Consider the following 22,196-nt stretch of genomic DNA (forward strand, 5'->3'; position numbering starts at 1 on the left):
ATGGAACCTACACAAAAATTAACCATATATTAGGACATAAAAACCTCAAAATCAAATGCAGAAAGGCAAAAATAGTAAATATTTTTTTTCAGATCACAATGCAATAAAAATTACACTAAATAAAAGGCCAGGGGAAAATAGACCAAAACGTAATTGGAAACTAAATAATCTCACCCTAAAGAATGAATGGGTGAAATAGCAAATCATAGACACAATCAATAATTTCATCTAAGAGGATGACAAGAATAAGACAACATACCAAAAGTTGTGGGATGCAGCCAAAGTGGTAATAAGGGGAAATTTTATATCTCTAGATGCTTACTTGCGTAAAATAGAAGCATACTGATGAATGTCGATGGGAAACATACTGAGAGGGGCTTATTAGCTACTTACTTGTAAACTCTCAAAATTTTGAGGTGGTAGTAGTCAATTATGGACTAGACCCAAAGGTAGCATGTCCCAACTTTCTATCTGTATACTTCACCAAGAAGCCACTATTCACATATTCTTTTTTGTTTTCGCTTTCTATTTTTCCAAATATATGCAAAGATAGTTTTAAACATTCACCTTTGCAAAATCTTGTTTTCAGTTTTTTCTCTCTCCCTTCCCCCACCCCAGATTAGCAAGCGATCCACTATAGGTTAAATATGTGCTATTCTTCTAAACCACATAGATTCTCAATGAGTAGCTATAGCTAATATGTTAATATTGCCCAGAAAAAAAATACATTATTATATTCCTATATTTTAATTTGGATAATATATGATGTTTTGAACAGATAATTAGGGGTGAAGAAAGCCTTATCATATAATTGTTTTTTATTCTAGTTATTTGTGTATGTAGCTCATCTACCAAATTGTAAACTCCTAAAGAGCAAAGTCTATGTTAGTCCACTGTTAAAATCCCTACTGTATATTGCTTGACACAGACACTTAAATATTTGTTGATAAAATTCATTGGGTAAAGCAGTGATTTTGTGCTAAGTGTCTAACCAGAAAGAATTGTGGGACTATTATACTTCATACCGATTAAAAAATAGGACAGATTACCTGGCTGATAATCATCATAGACACTTCTAATTGTCTTGACAAAATATTTGGTTTCCTAGTGCAATATCAGATTTTTGAATATATCTCAATTAAACTGATGATCTCACTTTCTCTTCCAAATCAACCCACTTTGACTAAGATTATATCAGCTTGCCTTTTCTACTAATTGTCACTATGTAAACAAGTCATTCAAAAGATGAGTCACTTAAAGGCATGGGCCTTGGATCTTCAAAAATTACATAATTTGAAGATACGGGTATTAAAATGTTAATATTGTGCGGTCATTATTTAATGATTTAAATCCTTAACCAATGAGAACTTAAACTTAGTACTGTGATTTTTATATATTATTTCAGAGGGAAAGTTTGTATGACTGACTTTACTTCAGAGACAAACAGGAATCTGATGAAATGAGATGAAAAAATCGAATCTCTTTTCCTTCTTTGCAGAGGCAGGGAAGTATGGAAGCAGGACATTGCATATACTCTCAGATTTAGTTAATGGATTGATTAATTTACAAATCACTTTTCTTTTTCTCTCTTATTCTTTTTTTACAGGACATACCTCTCTGTAAGGAAAGAAGAAAGGAAATATTTGGAAATGAAGTTGATGTAAAAAATAAAAGATATTGATAAAAGCTTTCACATGACATTGAAAGACATGAATCAATGTAAAATGTGAAAAATGAAAGACAATGAGTAATGTAATAAAGTGGGTACAACTTTATAAGCAATCTAGATGGGTGCTTTAGGAAAGATCATAGGATATGTGAGAGACAGACAGAGATAAGAGACAGAGATTATGTTGATTATGTCAACATAAGAGCTCTGAGGTCCCTTCCAGCTCAATACTGCTCAACTACTCATATTCAGTACTGGTAGTTGCCAGTTTCTAGGTAGCCTTTCCTAATGAAGTTATTTTCTTCCTAAACAATAAGAAGACAAGCTTTCTGTTACTTCTCTACAAAAAGAACATATTTAGGACTGAAAGACAATTTCAGATTATTTTCCATGTTAACTGTAATCAATACAAATTCCAGGCGTTAAGAAAAACACAAGTCAATCACTGCAAAATTCAGAAGAAAATTTAACCTTGAAATTCTGCAAATATGACTCTTGTGTGAAATTTAGCAAGTTACACATTACAAGATTTCTTTGATCAGCTTGTCATGTAGTGAGAGGATATTTTTATTTTTTCCTATACATAGAGGGGAGAACAAAAGTGATAGATTTTTTAAAAAGTATTTCTAATAGTTTGCATTTATATGGCACATTATGATTTTAAAAGTATTTTCACACACACCTAGGCCAGCTAGGTGGAACAGTAGGTAGAATGCTGAGTCTGGAGACGGGAAGATTCATGGTTCTTGTCTCAGACATTCATTAGCTATGTGACCCATGGCAAGTTACTTAACCTTATTTGCTTTTGTTTCCTCATTTGTAAAATGAACTGAAGAAGGAAATGGCAAACTACTCTAGTATCTTGACAAGAAAACCCTAAATGGGGTCATAAAGAGTTGGACACAAATGAAAATTGAGCAACTAATACCTCTCATGTAGTCAAGACAAACAATATACTTACAGATGAGAAAAAGTTGTAAATTGTCTTCCAATGCCAAGCCCACTATCCCAGGTTAATTGTATTTAAGCATGGTACAATACAACTTGTTATTCAAGCTGATTAATTCCATTCATTATTTCCGAAGTCCTTTGAAGTAGAGAAACCAGACATTTACTTGTACACTACTTCTGAATTCCAGAAACTCTGGGGAGGTAGCTTTTAGAAACTGCTTTAAAATAAAATAGTAAAGAAATAAATTTGTTGAAATGGCATGATCATCTAAGCAGAGGAGTCAAAGTCCAAGGGCTACATGTGGAGTAACATTCCTGAGTGCAGTACAATCTAGATTAAAATGTAATTGGGAAATATTTAATAATGGAATAAAAATACAATAAAACATGGTCAATATGCAGCCTGCAGGGTTTTTGTAGCTTTGTGACCCCATTTCTATCCGAATTGAACTTCAATGATCAATATTACCAAGCTTTTCCAGAAATTAATTAGTGGTTATGGTTCTTAAAGGTATAAAGATATTGTAGAGTTTTTGGAAGCTCTGAGATGCACTTACAATACTTCCCATGAATTTCATCTTCTAGGCCTTGGGTATACTCTGCACTGAAATACATAATTTCTTTCAATCAAAAGTTTCTAAATTCAAAAAGTTAATTGCACTGTGTAAGACAATAGAAGTCAGTATGTGGACTGTTTTAAGCCTTCAGTATTACCTTCAACTTTTTTGTATAGGATAAAGATGCAATCTTAGAATTAATCATGAAAACTGGGAAATAGTTTAAAGATTAGTATTTTGAAACTTAACTTTGCAAAGGGTCATTTGTAAATGATAAATTCTAATATAGCTATATTATTAAATCTTGAACTATACCCATAAAATTGGCATTATTGGTATATTATTTATTTTCAATAAGTAATCCTGTCTAATTTAAAATACGATTGCTTTTTGAATGGGGATTTATCTTGAAAAAGAAGAGCAATAATCTGGATATTAGCCTTTTGCACTGCCTTGCTTACCTTTCCCAATGAACATGCTAATAAATAAATGAGCAGTACTTTGTACTATTACAAAGTTTTTTGGTTTTTTTGCTTTGCTTTTGTTAGGATTGCTTTAGGATTCAATTCTGGGGTTAGATGGGATCATATCCAGAAATAGCTATGATGCAAAAAAAAAAAAAAAAAAAAAAAAAAAAAAGGCATTAGACTTTTTTTTTTTTTTAAATATGTCAAAAGCTTATTTTAAAGTAGGTTGATATATGGGAGGTGTGATACAGTCCTGGACTTGAAATTTTAAAAAGTCCCAGTTTTTTCACATGTTGCTAGTAAACAAGTCATTTATTCTGTTTCTTCATCTATAAAATGGGGGCAATAATACTTAATTCTACCTCACATAAAAGTATTTTGAAAATTACTACAAAAAAGTCATTTTTGTTTAAAAACTGCCTAAGAAATATGTTATAGTTCCTATAAGATATAAAACCTGAACCTTCTAAGATTAAAAATGAACCACCTCATCCTTCCATTATCAAACTTGTTAAGAAGCTAATAAGCAGCTAAATAGTAGATTTTCGGTGATTTATATTATTTAGTGTCCCTCAAGATAATTTAAGAAGAGCAGCTGAAAAGCCAACTCACATCCCAAAATAGTATTTTTAAAGGACAGTTAGACAACACACATAATCCTTCATACATGCCAAATGATACATACTACTGCCCCACATGTGCCCAGGAAAATCACTGCATCAGAGGCTATTCGTAAACATTTATTAAGCACCTTCTATGTGCCAGTCATTAGGAATACAAAGACAAAATCGAAATAGTTCCTGCCCTTAAGGGACTCACAATCTATATGTTATATGGTGTTGTGAATTAATATTCTAGACTTGGAAATCAAAAAGCCCGAGTTTGAATCCTGGTTCTGATATTAAACAGTATAATCTGGTCTCAGTTTTCTCACTTACAAAGTAGGGAAAAACAATTTACTAATTTAGAAAATCTGTTGTAAAGAAAAGCACCTTTATAAACTGTAAGGACTTATTAAATATGACCTACTCTAGTATACTTGCTTCAACCTCTTAGGTGCCCAGAATCATTCCTGATGAGAAAGAAGGCAAATATCACAGCATTTAGGATTTATTAAGTATCATCTATTTGTTTAGAGTGCTAACCTTAAAGTGCATGAAGAAACCTGTGGAAAAGTTATTTACATTGATCACAGTAGTTAACATTTATGTCCACTACATGACATTTATATCTCCACAGGGGGCATAAACACCATAATGAGCAAAGCCCTTATTTGAGGGGTAATCAATTGAAAAAATGATTGGGAATGGAAATAGAATTGAATCAGGAGTCATCAGACAACCAGGGTTCTAATCCCACTTTTGTTGCTGTATGATCACATGACCTCAGCCAAATCTCTTGGCCTAATTCTCAGTCTCCTTTGTAATACAGGAACTGTTGAAGACTACAATGAGATATCTACTTCGTAACTATAAAATGCTATATAAATGTAAGCCATTATAGTGATCAGTAATATAGCAATGGGCTAGAAAAAAAGAAACTTCTTAAAGAATGTGATATAATACATCCACAGGAATATACAAATAACACAGAAGCATCAAACATCATACTTTGGGTTTCAACCATTAACTTGCTTAATTTTCATAGATTATTTTATTTTTAATATTTAAAAAAATCGAGATAGCAGAATTTCCCAAATACTGATTAAGTTGTTCACAACCAACACAAAAAAGTATAGTTTTATATAAAAAAAAGAATTTTTCAATGATTACCTCAACTTTTTTCAATTCGAATAATATTAAACTACTAATAGTATAAACAATAATAATTTAATACATTATGGTTAAATACACACAAAACTTCCATATCCTGAGCTATAATAGCAATACCTAAAGTCACGTGTGTAGGTGCTGGCAAATATTATCACAATGAACAAAGTTCTTGAAACAAATTTTAAAATATAGCCATTTTTACTAAAATTTAGAGTGTCCGCATTTGAACTCCTTTAAGTGTCTCAGAATTTAAATCCTTTCTGTAGAGGTCAGTTCTCCTAAAACTCAAACAATAAATCTAGTAGGCTCAAAAGTTTTTAATAAGAACTTAAAAAAGCTCTCAAATTATCTTAAGTTTTCACATGGAATTCTGAAAGGGAAAATGAACTTTCACAAAGAAAAAATTGCTTTTGATATTCAATGAAAGAAATAAAAACAAATTATTTCTTTTAAGAAATCTAATCTTATGCAAAAGAATCTAATCTCTAACCAAAATATCTGGAACTTTCTCTCTTTTTCTTTAAGAGAACCGAGAATACTTTATAAATATACCCCAAAACAGAACATGGAAAACAGCTTCCTCTTGCAACCCATAAAACCATTATCTGTCTGAGAGATTGAAAGTAACCAAAAGACTTGTTTTATGAATTGCACAACCAAAAAGATTAATATTTAGATTTCACATATCAAACTGCTATAATATAAAATTCAGTAGCAAAAAGGAGACCAAAACATAAATACTAATTAGTTTAAATTATCTTTATCACCTCAGAAAAATAGGATGATTTGCATGGTTTTCAGGGTATTTTAGTTTCTTCCATACTGTCATTAAAACCAATGAACAATTTCAAGTATCAAAAAGAAAGACAGGCAATTTAATACCTAAATACTACTTTTAGAATCCACAAAGTCAAAGCAAAAGCAGCAATGAAATGTTGCTCCATTCATCATTTATAGGGTCAATTGGATGTAGACAATAAGGTAATTGTAAGAAGTACTTAAATTATTTCAGGACCTTTCATTTTTTGGCAAGGTGAAAAATACACAGTTCTAGTACACACAAATTTGTCTTAGAAGACAGTGGAACTTTGGAGAACATAAAAGATGTCAGGATCCATAGTTTGCTTCATCAAATGCTTTTCTAGCCCGTTTCAGTTCTTCATTCATAGTAAGCAAGTCTTTAACTCTGGCAAACTTCCTTGGGTCCTTTCGAATCAAAAAGACAATATCTTCAACTTGCACTCGACCTTGTCGTCCAATAGACATTGCTTTGTGAGTCTATCATTTAGATATGAAGAAACATGATGAGTTCAATTACTAGAAAAAAAATTTTTTTAAGTTATATTTCACCTTTCCTATCAATTTTTCCCCATAATCAGACAGAACAACTTGTTTCTAAAAAAGAGTTAATTTTTAAAACTTTATTTAAACCTTAGTCATTTCCCAGATTGTAAAGATACAATCTGAAAGACATCAGATCAGCACTGTCAATCCATAATATAAGTGGATATGAGAAAAAACTGTCTATTTGGGGGCTGTTCAGCATCAATTTTTTTTTTGTCATTTTATTTCTTCTTTCCAAATATACTGTTTTTTCCTTCCTTTGTAAATTCTATTTTATGTTTTTCATTCTCCATTCCCCACCCCCCAAGATTGTAGGTTCCTGATCTTTTCCTTCTTCCCTTTTTTTGGGGGGGAGGGGAAGAGAATAGAGTTTTTAATTTCTAAAAAGAGGAAAGGAGTATTTAGTATCTTATGTCTCTTTAATTACTGAACTAATGTAAAAACACAGAATGATTTCCAAACATAAGCACAGCTTTTCCATTTATCTCCAATCACTTAAGGAAGAAACAAACTACTTCTGTATAGACTATTTTTAAAACTCCGTGCTTTCTGAATGAAGTCTTTCTTAACAGTCACAGTAGAAGAAAGAGTTCTAGATGTCACTTTAAGAAAAAATCTAGGTTTAAATCCTATGTTTGACAAAATGGTTGTGTAACCATGGCTACATCTCTTAACCCAAACCTGTTTGCTCATCTGTAAAATGGGAATATTTGTTTATGAGTTCAAATAAGACAAGAAACAAAGTATTTTGAAAACTTTAAAGAACTATATGTCATATACTATCAATACTGGTATACATATATTATTTATACAGTACCTATGTAAATAAGCTGTGTGAATAAAATGAGATAATGTATATGAAATTGCTTTATAGACTTTAAAACCCAATAGAAATATAAAGTATTAAAACTGTCTAATTTATAAATAAAACTCCTCTCATAGTTATAAAGTACTTTCTTCACAGGAACTCTGTGAGGCAGATAATACTAATAGCATTATGCCCACTATATAGATGAGAAAACTGGGGCATAAGTAAATTAAGTGACTTGCTCAGTGTCATATAATAAGTGTCAAAAAATAAGTTTTGAGCCCTCTACTCTTCACTTTTAAAATTTTATCACAATCCCTCTGATCAACCAATGGAATAGGGATTCTAAATCTGGGGTTCAGAACTCCTCAAAGAGATTTATGGAGAAACTTCAGGGAGTCTATGAATTTGCATTTTTATTTTCACTAACCTTTAATTAAAATGTACTATTTCTTTCAATTATTTAAAAACATGATTCTGAAAAGGAGCACACAGAATTCAACAAAACTGACAAAGGAATAAGGAAAGGTCACTAAAAAGGGTCTATGAATGAATATCAGATGTTTAAGATGGCTAATTCAAAGAAGAGTAACTTAAGATGCTCAAAGTGAGAAGAGCTTTTAGCTCATATTTATTGGTTGGCTATATACATTCTTGAAATTAAAAGACAACGTCCTTAGATTATACTCCTTTCTTTAATGCTATATAATGACTTACAACAGTAGCCCTTCAAAAACTTCTATTTTAAGGAGAGTTTTAGTCTCAAATAAGATCATTTTTCAAATAATTAGCTATTCAACTTTTAAAAATATCTTACCATTTCAGTGATGAATTCTATGACAAGATCTTCTAGAATATCCACTGATTCTGTGTAAGGATTTTGGTCATCACCAAAGCCATACATCATACACCTTACTGTGAAAGAATAAAGTATTAATAAATTTGAATACATATAGCCTTTTCCTACAGTATGTAGGTATTCTTCAAACTACATTCCCATTCTATACCAGGTATTTACAACCCCATAGAATTTATAATTGGAATAGACCTTCAAAACTATTTAGTTCAATCCTCAGTTTACAGATGAGAAAACTGAGACCAAGAGAAGGTAAGTGACTTGCCTAAGAAAGCAGCAGAGTTGGGTTTCAAGTTCAGTAGTTTCCATTGTACCATGGTATCTTCTCTCAATAAACAAGATCAGTTTTTCTAAAATATATTTTAGCTTCTTCTACAAAGTCCTCTTCTGATGCCTCCTTGTGGTAAGGAAGTCACTCCCAAGTTCTCAAAGGTTAAGCAAAATACAAAATTTGATAAACTTTTACTGTATTGAAAAGGGACTACAAATATGGTCCCAGAAAAAAAAAAAAAAAGCCTATTTTCCAAGGACTAACCTGGCTAAACAGGGAGAGGATTTTCAATAGTAGATTTAGCTATGAATTCTTTAGCCACAAAAAAGAAAAATCATGCACTGCAAATTAGATTAGCTTATAGGTGTGTACCTTCAAAGAGAATATAGGCATAGGAGAAGATAATGAAGAAACTGAAAAATAATTCAAGAATAAGGAATGAGTATGGTCAGGAGAGAATTCTGGGAAGATGAAGGAGTAAATTTAAAAAACTTTTGTTTCTCCAAATTTTCTCCATAAAAAAAAGGCAGAATATCACCCCAGAGAGAATACAGCATAGTAGAAATAAACAAAAATCAGGGTTAAGCAGTTGTTCAAAGACAATGTAAGAAGATGCCAGGAAAACCAGACCTTCAGGGCAAAGGTTGTCCAGTGAAGTATAAACACTTCAAAGCTTACTGTAGAAACAGTAAGGGCAAATGGTTAAGAGGAGGCCTCAGCCTTGGAAACTGTCATCTCACAGACAGTATGGGGGTATGATAGTTGAGTAGAAGGCTGAAGGATTTTCCACTGATAAAGGATGCCAAGCAGAGCTATGCTGCCCATCACATCCCAGACTGCAGCTTTAGGGGAGGAAAGAGTGAGTTCAGTAGAAAGGAATGGAGACCCTATTGGCTGCGGGCATCTGCGGGAGAACAGAGTCCCTGGTTTCGTTCTTAGGCAGAGAGGAAGCTATAGTTTGCTGCTGACCAGCAGGAAGAAAGATTCATTTGCCAGATAGTATAACTGGGGACCATAGTTTTATGGCTTAGGAATGGAGAGGAGAGTCTAAGGTTTAGCCCCAAGAGAGACCTCAGACAATAACAGTAAGAAGGACTTGAAACGTGAGGCATCATTCTCCATACCTTGGGATTATAATTTGATTACAATAATAGCTGCTAAAAACAAAACTTAAAAAATAAAAATAAAAATGAGTAAGCAAAGAAGAAAAAACCCAATCATGGATATAGCTGCTAATGGGATAGAAAATATCTGGATTCATAGTCAGAGGAAAATAAGGGAGCAAAAAAAAAACAAAACAAAAACAACAACAACAAAAAAACCTACTTCTTTTTCAATGAGAAATGTCAAATGACTTCAAATGCAAAGACTTTTTAAAGAAAATTAAAGGACTTTAAAAACCAAAATAAGAGCGAGGAAAAATTAGGGAAAAAAAAAAAAAAAAAAACTAAGAGCAATCCAAGAAAATCAAGAAAACCTGAAACGGAGAATCAAAAACTTAAGGAAGAAAATAATTATTTGAAAATTAGAATTGGGCAAGAAGGTAATGACATTCTAAGATACCAAGAAATAATAAAACAAATTCAAAAGATTGAGGAAAAAAAAGGAATTTGAAATAGCTCAACAGAAAAATAACTGATCTGGAGAAGAGATTGAGGAAAAATAATAGAAAAATGGTCAAAATGATATGGGTTGAGGTCCCTTTAAGATTCCTTTCTGATTCCCAACCCCCATGGCTGAAGAAGCTAGCACCTTTGATTCATAAATCCTGGTCAAAAGCACTCTTTTGAATTCCAATGAGCCAGGCTTTCCCAGTCCCGAAAGGATCTGAGCTAACTTGGGCTGTTCCAGTACCCCACTCTAATGATCTGCTCAGGCTTCCCCAACCCCCACAAACAGCTTCCTCATCTAAAAACCCTTTGAATTCTATTCAATTCTAACCCTGGCTGAAACTCCAAGTCAGAGGTCAATCTGGGACTCCACCCACCTTCAAGATCACCAAAAACCCCATTATAAAAAGGGGAACCCTAGAGCCCACTCTTTGCAGGAGCCCTAAGCATAGCATTTGCTGGCCATGTAAGGGTTCCTGTCCGCCTGGAGCCAGCTCTGGCCCTGGCATCTTTCTACCTTTATCCTTACTTCCAAACCCCTACAATAACCCTTTTTTTTTTTTTTTTTTTTTTTTTTTAATCAATCTAGGTTTTCGGGTCTGTAAATTTCTTTACAGGAGACTTTGCATTGCACTAGACTGCATTTAATTATGTATCCTTGTTCGAACCAAAAAGGGTTACCCCTTACCTAATTCTCATCAAAACTACCTGAGAATTACAAAAACAAAAACAAAAACAAAAAAGAATCTTGATACAGTGTTACAAGAAAAATTGCCCTGAAGTTTTAGACTAAGAAGGCAAAGCAGAAAGAGGGGGGAAAAAAATCCATTGATCATCAACTGAAAAAGATCCTAGGAAGAAAATTTATAAGAATAACATAGCCAAGTTTCAAATATCATGGATTAAGGAAAAAAATATTGGAAGCAACAAGAAAAAGAATTTTTTAATATCATGGAGCTACAATAAGGATTACACACAAAACCTAGCAACTCCTATGCTAAAGGCCAGAGATACTATAGTTTTGGAATACAGTATTGTATTTTGCAGAGCAAAAGAGCTGTGGTTACAATCAAGGATAACTTACCTATCAAAGTTAACTATAATCCTGAATGAAAAAATGGACACTGAATGAACTGAAAGACTTTCAGGTATATGTGACAAAAACAGCAGAACTTGAGGAAAAATTCGACATAAAATATCCTGGAGAAATATAAGGTAAACATTAAAGACCAATTATGACTCAATGAGTTTAAATTTTTTACTTCTTGCATGTGAAAGTATAATCAGTTCTCTTAAGACTGTGATTAGAAGAGATAAAAAAGGAGTAATTATCTCATACAAATGAGGCATAAAAGGAAAAAACTGATGTAAAAGAAGCTAGTAGGAGACAGGGTGGATAATGCTGTAACCTCATCAGAATGGGTTAAAGAGGGTGTTTGTGTGTTTGCGCAAGCAAGTGTTATATGTATAAAAGTATAAAAATTCTTCTACATATAGAAAGGAATAAGAGGACAAAGTGATAGGGAGGGTAAAAGAATAGGGAGGGACTCATGGAAGATGAGTAGGTTAAGATATAGAAGGATGCAGATATAGGATAGATGTAAAGCAGAGAAATCAGTAGGCATAGGAATAGGGTGAGAAAGATAGTGAGAAAAACATAGAAAGAAGGAAAATACACAAGTAATTATAGCTTAAAATGTGAATGGGATGAATTTGCTCATAAAATGCAAATTGATAGAAAAATTAAAAATTTGAATTCAATAGTATGTTGCTTTCTGAAAACACTATAAAAATGAGACACACACACAAAGTTAAAATAAAGATGAGAAGTTGATTATATTTTTAAAAAAGAAAGAACGAACCAGGGGTAGTAATCACGATCCCAGGCAAAGTTAAAGCTAAAATTGTAAAGGGCTGAAGCTCCAAAAAGGTATGCTAGAATCAGACAACTGAGCACTTAAGGTTAATTACCTATTCCCTGTGAGACAATGACTCTATTAGCATATATTTGGATAAATGGCTTTTCTCACAGTAGATGCTTGCTGAATATTTGGTGGTAAGATAATCAGAGGCAAGGATTAGGAGGGAGAGGAGAGGACACAGGCCAGAGTCACTTGGAGGCAGGACTAGGAGGTGAGAAATTGTTGACTCTGGACATCTGAATCCAGGATCCTGCTTGCTTGCCTCTTTTATTTCTTCCCCTAAAGACCAAGGACTTTGATTTATCCTGACTCTGGCTGACCCTGAAGCCCTCCAGAGAGCTAGCCTACACTTCACATAAAATAGATTTAATCAAAAGAGAAAAATAGGGAAACTACACTATGTATCAACAATATTGTTTTAAACTATTCAAAATAACGAGTATAAAATACTTGAGAAAATACCTGCCAAAGCAAATATAGGAACTACATGAACATAAACATAAAAAACTTTTTATATAAATAAAGTTAGATTTAAATAACTGAAGTAATATTTACTGTTCATGGATAGGTAAAGCCAATATAATTTTTTAAAATGGCAATTTTACCCAACTAATCTATTTAATCAATGCCATCACAATTAAATTACTAAAAAATATTTTGCTGAGATAGAAAAAATTAAAAAGTTTAAAGAACAAAAAGGTCAGGGACTTCAAAGAAACCAGGGGGAAAAAAAGATGTAATGGAAGCAGATTGGTAGTTTCAGATATAAACTTATTTTAAGATTCCACAAAAGATGGAAGGAAAATTATGAGCAAAGCTGTCTCATAAAACAATGAGAAATAGTGAGGAGAAAAACATGTATGGTTTGGCCAGATCATCTTGAAAAAAATTGTGGATAAAATTGGAAGGTCAACAAATACAACACAAAATTAATTCTGCAAAACATTTTAAAACAAAGTAATAGAAAAAGCACAAAGAAAACAAAGGGAAGCAGTTAGATTCCATCAAATAAGCACAAAGGTCTATGCCATAGGTGACACAATTCAGAGAGTGACAAGAGATCAATTCTCAAAGTTTCTTAAAAGTTAAAAAGCTATCATCAAACCCTTGGAAAAACTCTTGGAACTTACTGTAAACAAAAAAAGGATACAAAGAAAATACCCTTAATTACTTAACTAAATATCTCCTTGCCCCATCTCTACATAATCTCTGAGAATAATCTACATGGATATTGAGGAGATGTTTAATGAAGATATGATTAAGCAACAGGCTTTTGCAGCAGATCATATCTTTCCAATCAAAAACTGGTAAGTGTAGTGGTATCAAATTTAATTTCCTACAGGCATATCAATTTAGAAATCACAAATGAACATTATCTACATTATGTTGTATTTTTATTTATTCTGTTAAACATTTCCCTATTAGATTTTAATTGGGCTGGAACTTGGGAAGGGTAGCAATTCTGATACCTCTGACGTAGAGAATAAAAGATCCCACTGTGCTTGTTTACCAACTATTAAAAAAAATCTGATTCAGAAGAGCAAAAGGCACCCTTAAAAGATTTTCCCCCTACAAGTATCATCCACATATGTCAAAATTGAACAAAGTTATTTAAAAGGTATAAAAAGATAACTTTGACAAACCTTTGATTATAAATGTTAAGTGAGGAGAGACATATGGCTCACCCAAAATGTTTGCCAGTGTCAGAGTTCAAATCAAAGAGGTATTCTCTTTGAAGAAACTTTAGTGAAGCATATGGACAAGTGTTACATAGAATGATGTATGGATAGGTTTAAATATTCACCTTTGGAGGGAATACTACATTGATTAGTCAGATAATGATATACTGAAAAATAATTTTAAGATTATCGCCATTTACATTTTGTGGTTTGTCATCCATAGTGAGATAGAACCTTGTCTAACCTGTTTTTAAACAACATAAAGAGATAGATTTTTTTTTTTTTTAGTTTCTATATAATTGGTTTTAAATATTATATAGGGAAACACAGGGGAAGCTCAAGATATTTTTATTTCTTCACTGCTGACATTTGAGTACAGATCTTGTTGCCCCTTATTTCTTTTTCATCCAAAGTTCGAATTCTAAATGTTTTCTCATAAAAATATTATTTTTAATAACAGTTATGTTGCCATCATTGAGGTGCATTATAGGCAAGACAATTTATGATTTTGTTTAAACCTTCTACAATTAAAAATACAGTTGAGAACTACTATAGCAGCATACAAAGTCTTTGTAGCTTTCTAGATCCTACCAGAACTTACACTCCACTGGATACCTCTCAATAAGTGAGGATCACCACTGATCCAGCCATTCTGGGAAGCAATTTGGTATTATACCCAAGCAGTGTTACTACAGAGTATGTATCCTAAAGAGATCATTAAAAAAAAAAAAAAAAAAAAAAAAAAAAGAGGGAAAAGGACCCACACGTGCAAAAATTTTGTAATAACTCTTTTTATAGTAGGAAAGAATTTGAAATTGAGGAGATGCCTGTCAATTGGGTAATGCTGAATAAGTTAGTGGGTAATGGCTGAATAAGTTACAGCATATTGTTGTGATGGAATTTTACTGTTATACAAGAAATGATGAGCAGGCTGATTTCAGAAAAGCTTGGAAAGACAATATGAACTGATACTTAGTGAAATGAGCACAACTAAAACACCGTACACAGTAACAGCAAGGTTATGGGATGATTAACTATGATCATCTCAGCCACACAGTGATCCAATTATCTCAATATACTTGGGATAGAAAATGCCATCTGAATCCAGAAGGAATACTATGGAATCTGAATACAGATCTAATATAATTTTCACCTTTTGGGGTATTGTTGCTTTTTCTTTCTCACGTTTTTCCCCCTTTTCTTCTGATTTTCTTTCATAACATGACATATATGGAAATGTTGAAAATGAACATGTATAATATATATCAGATTGCTAACTATATCGGAGAAGACGAAGGAGAAAAAATTTGGAACTCAAAATCTTACAAAAATGTGGAAAACCACCTTTATATGTAATGGGAAAAACAAACTACTACTGAGAATATAAAAGTGAGGATAACCTCCATATAATAATGTAGCGTCACAACAAGATATTAGTGGAGTACATCACAGATCAAATAGGCTTTTATAGATGACTTTAAACATATAAAGCACTATTTATAGTGTAATTTCTAATGACAGATGTTTTTGTTACTAGCAACAAACAAATTAACTTTTAAAGCACAACCCATTTTTAATTTAGGGAATATCTATATATGTTCAACTTCAATGCATGACATTGAGAACGAAATACTCCCAAATACAATACTTACATTCTTTTGAGAAAAGTCTTTTCCTTTTACCCTGTCCACCATCTGCTCCACCTCCTGCATCTTCATTATCTTCCTCAAACTAGAAGAATTTAAAAGAATTTAGGTAAAGTAGACTTGTTAGTATTTAATAAAGACTTAATTTTCAAAAATCAACTAAACTGGAAAGTACCTGAAAGGTCATCAATGCAAAAAACTATGTCTCTGTCCATATAAAAATCTCTACAATATAGAACCCTAAAATGTTAGAACTAAAATGTACTTTAATTAGGTGATCAAATAGTTTATCTAGTTGCTACCTGAACACAGAGTGAAAGGAAGATTAGAAATGTAATAAGGCTACTCATTTTTCTATTAAGAGCTGAAAGTATTTTATAATGATAAGGAAAAAATTTACTATAGTGCTATACAAATAGATAAAACATAGTTGAAAAATTGATAAAGGAATTAGAGTGGGTAATTAGGAAACCAAATTTGAAGATTACATGATGTATACTTACAAAACCCTAGAGAATCAACTAAAAACTATTAGAAATAATCCACACCTTTAGCAAAGTTGCAGGATTCAAAATAAATCCACATAAAAAAATTATCAGGGGCAGCAAGGTGGCGCAGTGGATAGAGCACCAGCCTTGAATTCAGGAGGACCAGAGTTCAAATCTGGTCTCAGACACTTAACACTTCCTAGATATGTGACCTGGGGCAAGTCGCATAACCCCAGCCTCAGGGGGAAAAAATTATCAGCATTTTTATACATTACTAACAAAATCCAACAGCAAGAGATACAAAGAGAAATTCCATTTAAAATAACTGTCAATAGAACAAAATATTCTAAGAGAAATTCCATTTAAAATAACTGTCAATAGAACAAAATATTCTATCTGACAAAGAAAATCAGGAGCAAAACTACAAAACACTTTCTACACAAATAAAGTCAGATCTAAACAATTGGAAAAATATCAAATGCTCGGAAAATTCAGGTTTGAATCTTGGCTCTGCCATTTACTTTGATCTTAAGCAAGCCTTTCTTTCATTCCTAAAATAAGGGTACCAGACGATTAATCTAAACTCCTTTCTGTAATTTCATACCAACGTTTCCAAACCTCTCATTCTCTCATCTAGATGAATTCCCATTTGTTGATGTCCCTCTTAAAATATTACGATCCCAGAACTATGATATTCTTTCTAGTCTGAATACCACCCTCGGTCAACTAGATAAATTCCAAACATTTTTACAAGTAGGTCAGTTTTCAAGTCATTTCCTTCAATACTCTCATTTTGTAAAGGATGAAACTGGGATCTTAATATGTTAAGTGAAATTTTCAAGACCAGGGAAACCCAGTTCAGAAATGAGATCTACTGATTTCCACAGATTCAGAGCCAGAAAAGACATTTAGTATCATCTCTGACCTTTTTTGTTGTTGTTGTTATTGTTGTTTTTTTCACAACGAAGCGGTCAGAAAGTTATCACACAACAAACATTTATTATAAAGGACTTGTGGTAAGCACTGTACCTGATACTGGGGATAGATATACAAGTAAAAATGAAATAATTTCTACCCTCAAGCAATTTAGGTACTATAGAGGATAGATAACGTGTGTATACATATAAAAACATGTTCAAAATATAGACACAAAATACAAAACACCAGCAGGAGACGGCTATTTAAGCCGAGCTGTGAAGTGGTCTAAGTATCGTTTCCCCTAACAGGTAGAGGATATTCAGTCCACAGGAGTTAAGAGAGACTTGCCCACAATCACAGTAGCGGGATCGTGCCCTTAGACTCCAAAATTAATGTTTTTCAGACGTCACTGAGTGACCGTTCTTTAGGCCGCCGCGGGTTGACTGGGGGCAATGTTCTGCAGACATCCCTGACTTTCGGTTCCTTTCCAGGTTCCGCCCTTCTTCCCCGTTTTTAAGTCACCCTCCATCCTCCCTTCTCTCCCCGGACATAACAGGATGCACAGAGGACGGAGGGAGGAAGACTGGGGAAACCAGGCGATAAGATGAGAGAAAAGGGACCGCAAGTCCCTGAGGACTCCTGGCTTGGGCCTCAGGACGCCCCCTCCCACACACACTTCCAGCCCTAAGTGGCCAAGAGCCGCTGCGAGCCGCTCTTAAGGGGAAGAGAGGAAGGGAGGCCGGGGATGACAAGACCGCTCACTCACAGTAGGATCCTCCTCCTCATCAGCCATCCCGGCCCAGTCTCCAACCGTCAAAGCGTCTGCTCTAGCTCTGGGCGCCAGTCCCAAACTTCCGCTTCACTATTTCCGCTTCCTCACTCCCTACCACGCCCCCTTTCGGAGCCGTACTGTCTCTGCGCAGCCGCACCTCGCTAGTCGGGGAAGGAGAGTTCACGCGGAAGCAGGAAGAATATCTCGACGCGCAGGCGCATATTTGCCGGGGTCTCTGATTCGTCAGAGGCGAATGGGGCGGGGTCTCGGTGCGTGACTCCGCTTCCAGTGATAGAAAAAAATTACTCGTCTGTAGTTGATTAAGCTAAAAGATTCGTGGAAGCTAGGTGGCCTGGGGCAAATATAAAGAGTTATTTTATGTATTTCAGAAGTTGACACTTGCAGCAGGAAATCTAGAGAAGGACTCTAGAACACATTTCTGGAAGTCACCTGTCTACACACACAAAGTGGGAAATAACCTCCAGGGAACCCTTGGACTTGGGTTACAGCCCGATAGCAGGTGTCCGGGACGTTCAGGAACTAGCACTTCCTTGCCCGGTCTTTTTCAGAGCTGCTTGTCCTTCGTTGCTTCACCTCTCACCTGTGACTCCACGAAGCTGTGGCGTGGAGCTACCCTTGTGGAGGGTAATAGGCAGATGAGAATCATTTGTTCCAAAAGTCATGAAAGTGTTTGATGCTGGTGCTTTGGAGCACCTAGAGCTTGGTCAGACATAGGAGATGGCAAGATCATCCTCTGCGTCCCAGGCTATTACCGGTCACGTGGCTTTTGCCTTTGCAATTGTCTTTAATGATTCTGGAAGTTGCACTTTGGGCAACTCTGCTTCATTTAAATCCAATTTACATACAAGTCAAGACATCAATCTCGGTGGCGCAGTGGATAAAGCACAAGCCCTGCAGTCAGGAGGACCTGAGTTCAAATCTAATCTCAGACACTTAACACTTCCTAGCTGTGTGACCCTGAGCAAGTCACTTAATCCCAATTGCCTCAGAAAAAAAAAAAAAAACAAAAACAAAAAATCAACCCCAGATGCCATTATTCCTTTTCAAAAGGGAAGGATGAACAACAGTAATAAAAGGGAAACTAACACAGATAACTGTGAAACTGGCAAATGCAAATAAGAGTGTTAGAAGTACCTGGAGAATTTTGAGAGAAAAATCACTTTGAGACTCAAAGATAAGGGCCACCATTGGAAAGTAGTGAGTGCCAGTAATAGCAGAAAACACAGCTAAGACTTGTTATGGTCTTTATTGTGAAAGGCAATTTGGGGTTGATTTTTTTTAATAGAAGGCTTCAACATCTCCAGTGAGAAAGATCCAATATGAAACTAGGCAAGTTCTTTATCACTTTGTCCTATTTTTCTGTAAGCACTTGAGGCAGGTAGGTGGTATAATGCATAGAATACAAGATACCTGAGTTTGGAGCCTTCCTCAAATACTTAAGTTGCATGACACTGAAACACACTTGCCTTCTCTGTACCTCAGTTTCCTTGTCTGTAATATAGCATCTACTTCCCAGGGTTATTGTGAGGATAAAATGAGGTAAAATATATGAAATAGTTTGCAAACCTTAAAGCACTACAAAAATTCTATTATCATTATCTCTCTGAAAGTTAAAGCTTCCACTTATATTCCTAATTTTCTGTTTCTATATGTGTTTTTATGTGTCTTTTACTTCTTACCTTGTCTCCAAGTCTTTGTGATTCTATTTAGGCTTTTTTTTTTTTTTTTGGCAAAGATATTGGAGGGATTTACCATTTTCTTCTCCAGCTCATTTTGCAGATTTTATGAGGCAAGCAAGATGAAGTGATTTGCTTAGGTTCACAAAGCTCTTAAGTTTCTGAGGCCAGATTTTAACTTAAGAAGATGAATCTTTCTGATTTTAGAACCAATACGTTTACTACTTTGCCACCTAACTGCCTACTTCTTATATATCTTAGTTCTAATCTTCTGGTCCTTTAAAAAGATATATAACTTTTTACTATACGAGGATATGTAACTATTATAACATAAATATGTTCTTTTTTAAAATATTTATAAGAGGCAATACAATATAATGGAGAAATGCTGGCTCTGAATTCAAATTCCCCTGACATATTGACTATATCATCTCTTAGTGTCCCAGGCTATTTTTTGAGACTATAAATTGAAGAAGAACTGTTGATCTAAACTGAAAGAGTTTCTTCACTGAGATGAAATCATATGTCTCGACCCTCCAAAAAGTATGTCATATGTTTGTATGTGTATATATACACATATATAAACATATGTATAGAAATACACATATGCATCTGCCTAACAAACATTTATGAATTACTTTTAGAAGGTTTAAAAGCTAATGTCTTCGTGTAGTTATCTGAAATAATTATTATTTGTATTTTTTATTATTGTATATTCTAATTATGTTTATTTTCAAGAGGTCATCCTGAAAAGATCCAAATAGAAAAATTTCTTTCTAGTTAGCAAAGTCTTCCAGATACTTCTATTTGCAAATGACAGTGCAAATGTATCATCAAGATCTAAATTTTGCTGAATCTTTCCAGTGAGATCCATAACTGCTCAAAAGAGATTGACCTAAAAAATTTTATGGAAAAAACTAAATGAGTGAATGAATGAAAAAGCATTAAGCACTTACTGTTCTAAGCACAATTGAGCACTGGGGATACAAACAGAAAAATAAGTCTCTTTTCTCATAAAATTTATGTCCTAATAAGGCAAACAACACATATGGATAGTTTTAGCTACAAGTCAGTTAGAAAGTCCCAGTGGTATTTAAGGTGCAGTAATCAACAAATGGTAACATGTCTTTAATGCTATTTCCACTGATCAAATTATCTTTGTTTCTGATAGTGAACCATTGGACTGTGCAGAGAACTTCATTGGCAAAAACATTGTTTTCCAGTTCTTCAATAGCTGTGGTTGGAGCATCTGCAGAGATAGATGATGAGTTTCATCTCTACAAGTATTGTTTTCCTAGACAATGGCCATGGCAGTCTAGTTGTGAACAGGGTTGATTGTGGGTAGGGGCAGAAGTGGAGGGAGGTGCTTTTGCAGGGGCTCTTGGAACTTACTTCTGAATCAGTAGTGATTGTTTGGTGGTTGATAGTGGTAATGGTTGGAAGAGTGGCTCCCTTCTTTAAGATGCTATCTCCATTGTAATATGACAATATAGTAGCTGAGGTACTGGTAGTGATGATGTGCTAGAATATATTGCTTCCTGTTTTCTTTAAAATGCATTGCTCAGCTGGCTTTACTGTCCTGTCAGTGGCAGTTGGTTGGCATTAGTGGTGGTGATGTGGGAAGTGATATTGGAATTTTTCGTAGGAATTGCTCCCCTGGATGATGGTGGAAGGGACCAGCAGTTAGTAGGGGAAACTATTGTCACATACTGTGATATAGAGTTGGATGAATGGCCCATAATATCAATAGATAATGAACTGGACCAATAATTAAGAAGGAATACATTCATGATTGCAAATTGACAAAGTACTTTCAGTGATTTCAAATTATTTGCCATACACACATACAAGCACAAAATTACTTACCATACACACTCCCATTCCCACTCCACATCTCCTATTCCCATCTTAATAACCCTTTGGTGAATCAGTTCAATGCTACCAAGCCCTCTACTTGAGTCCTTTGCCCCTTTGTTATACCTATTTTCTTACCTTACAGAGTTTGGGCAGCTGTGTGACAAAGTGAATTGAGTATCAGCATTTAAATCAGGAAGACTCATTTACCTGGGTTCAAATCTGGTCTCAGACACTTACTAATTGTGTGACCCTAAGCAAGCCACTTAACTTCCTTTGCCTCAGTACTTCATCTATAAAATGAGTTGGAGAAGGAAATGGCAAAGCATTCCAGTATCTTTGCCAAGAAAATCCCAGTTGTGAATGAAATAACTGAACAACAACAAAAGCAGAGCCCCAGCTTTGGATTATTCTCACAATCCACTATTATTGCTCTTATGTACATGCTATTAAATGAATCTGGAAAGAAAATCTTGAAACTGTGCTGATTGTCTTTTTACAATGGCTAAGAATTGGAAATTAAAGAGATGCCTATCAATTGGGAAATGGCTGAATATGTTGTTGTATATGAATTAATGTAATACTATTTTATTATAAGAAATGATGAGTAGGCAGATTTCAGAAAAACTTGGAAAGACTCACATGAACTGCTGCTGAGTAAAGTGAACAGAACCAGGAAAACACTGTACATAGTAACAGTAATGTTGTGAGATGATCAACTATGATAGACTTACCTCTTCTCAGAAATCCAATGATCCAAGACAATTAAAAATGCTATTTATGTCCAGAAAAAGAATTATGAAGTATGAATGCAGATCAAAGAATACTATTTTCACTTTTATTTTTTTCTTTCTTGTGGTTTTTCCCTTTTGTTCTGATTCTTCATTCACAACATGACTAATGTAGAAATATGAT

At 34.1% G+C, this 22,196-nt stretch overlaps 1 protein-coding gene across 1 annotated transcript; it reads right to left on the reverse strand.

Moving 5' to 3' along the window:
* Positions 1–4,371: 4,371 nt before the first annotated feature.
* Positions 4,372–17,855, reverse strand: TAF13 (TATA-box binding protein associated factor 13). The gene is made up of 4 exons (XM_074262862.1): positions 17,725–17,855; positions 15,559–15,637; positions 8,386–8,483; positions 4,372–6,694 (listed from the first exon to the last, which is right to left on the reverse strand). The coding sequence occupies exons 1-4, from the start codon at positions 17,749–17,751 to the stop codon at positions 6,524–6,526; spliced, it is 375 nt and encodes a 124-aa protein (XP_074118963.1). The 5' UTR covers positions 17,752–17,855; the 3' UTR covers positions 4,372–6,523.
* Positions 17,856–22,196: the final 4,341 nt, after the last annotated feature.

This window comes from Sminthopsis crassicaudata, chromosome 4 (assembly GCF_048593235.1).
Source record: "Sminthopsis crassicaudata isolate SCR6 chromosome 4, ASM4859323v1, whole genome shotgun sequence".
In the NCBI taxonomy this organism is placed as follows: Eukaryota; Metazoa; Chordata; class Mammalia; order Dasyuromorphia; family Dasyuridae; genus Sminthopsis; species Sminthopsis crassicaudata.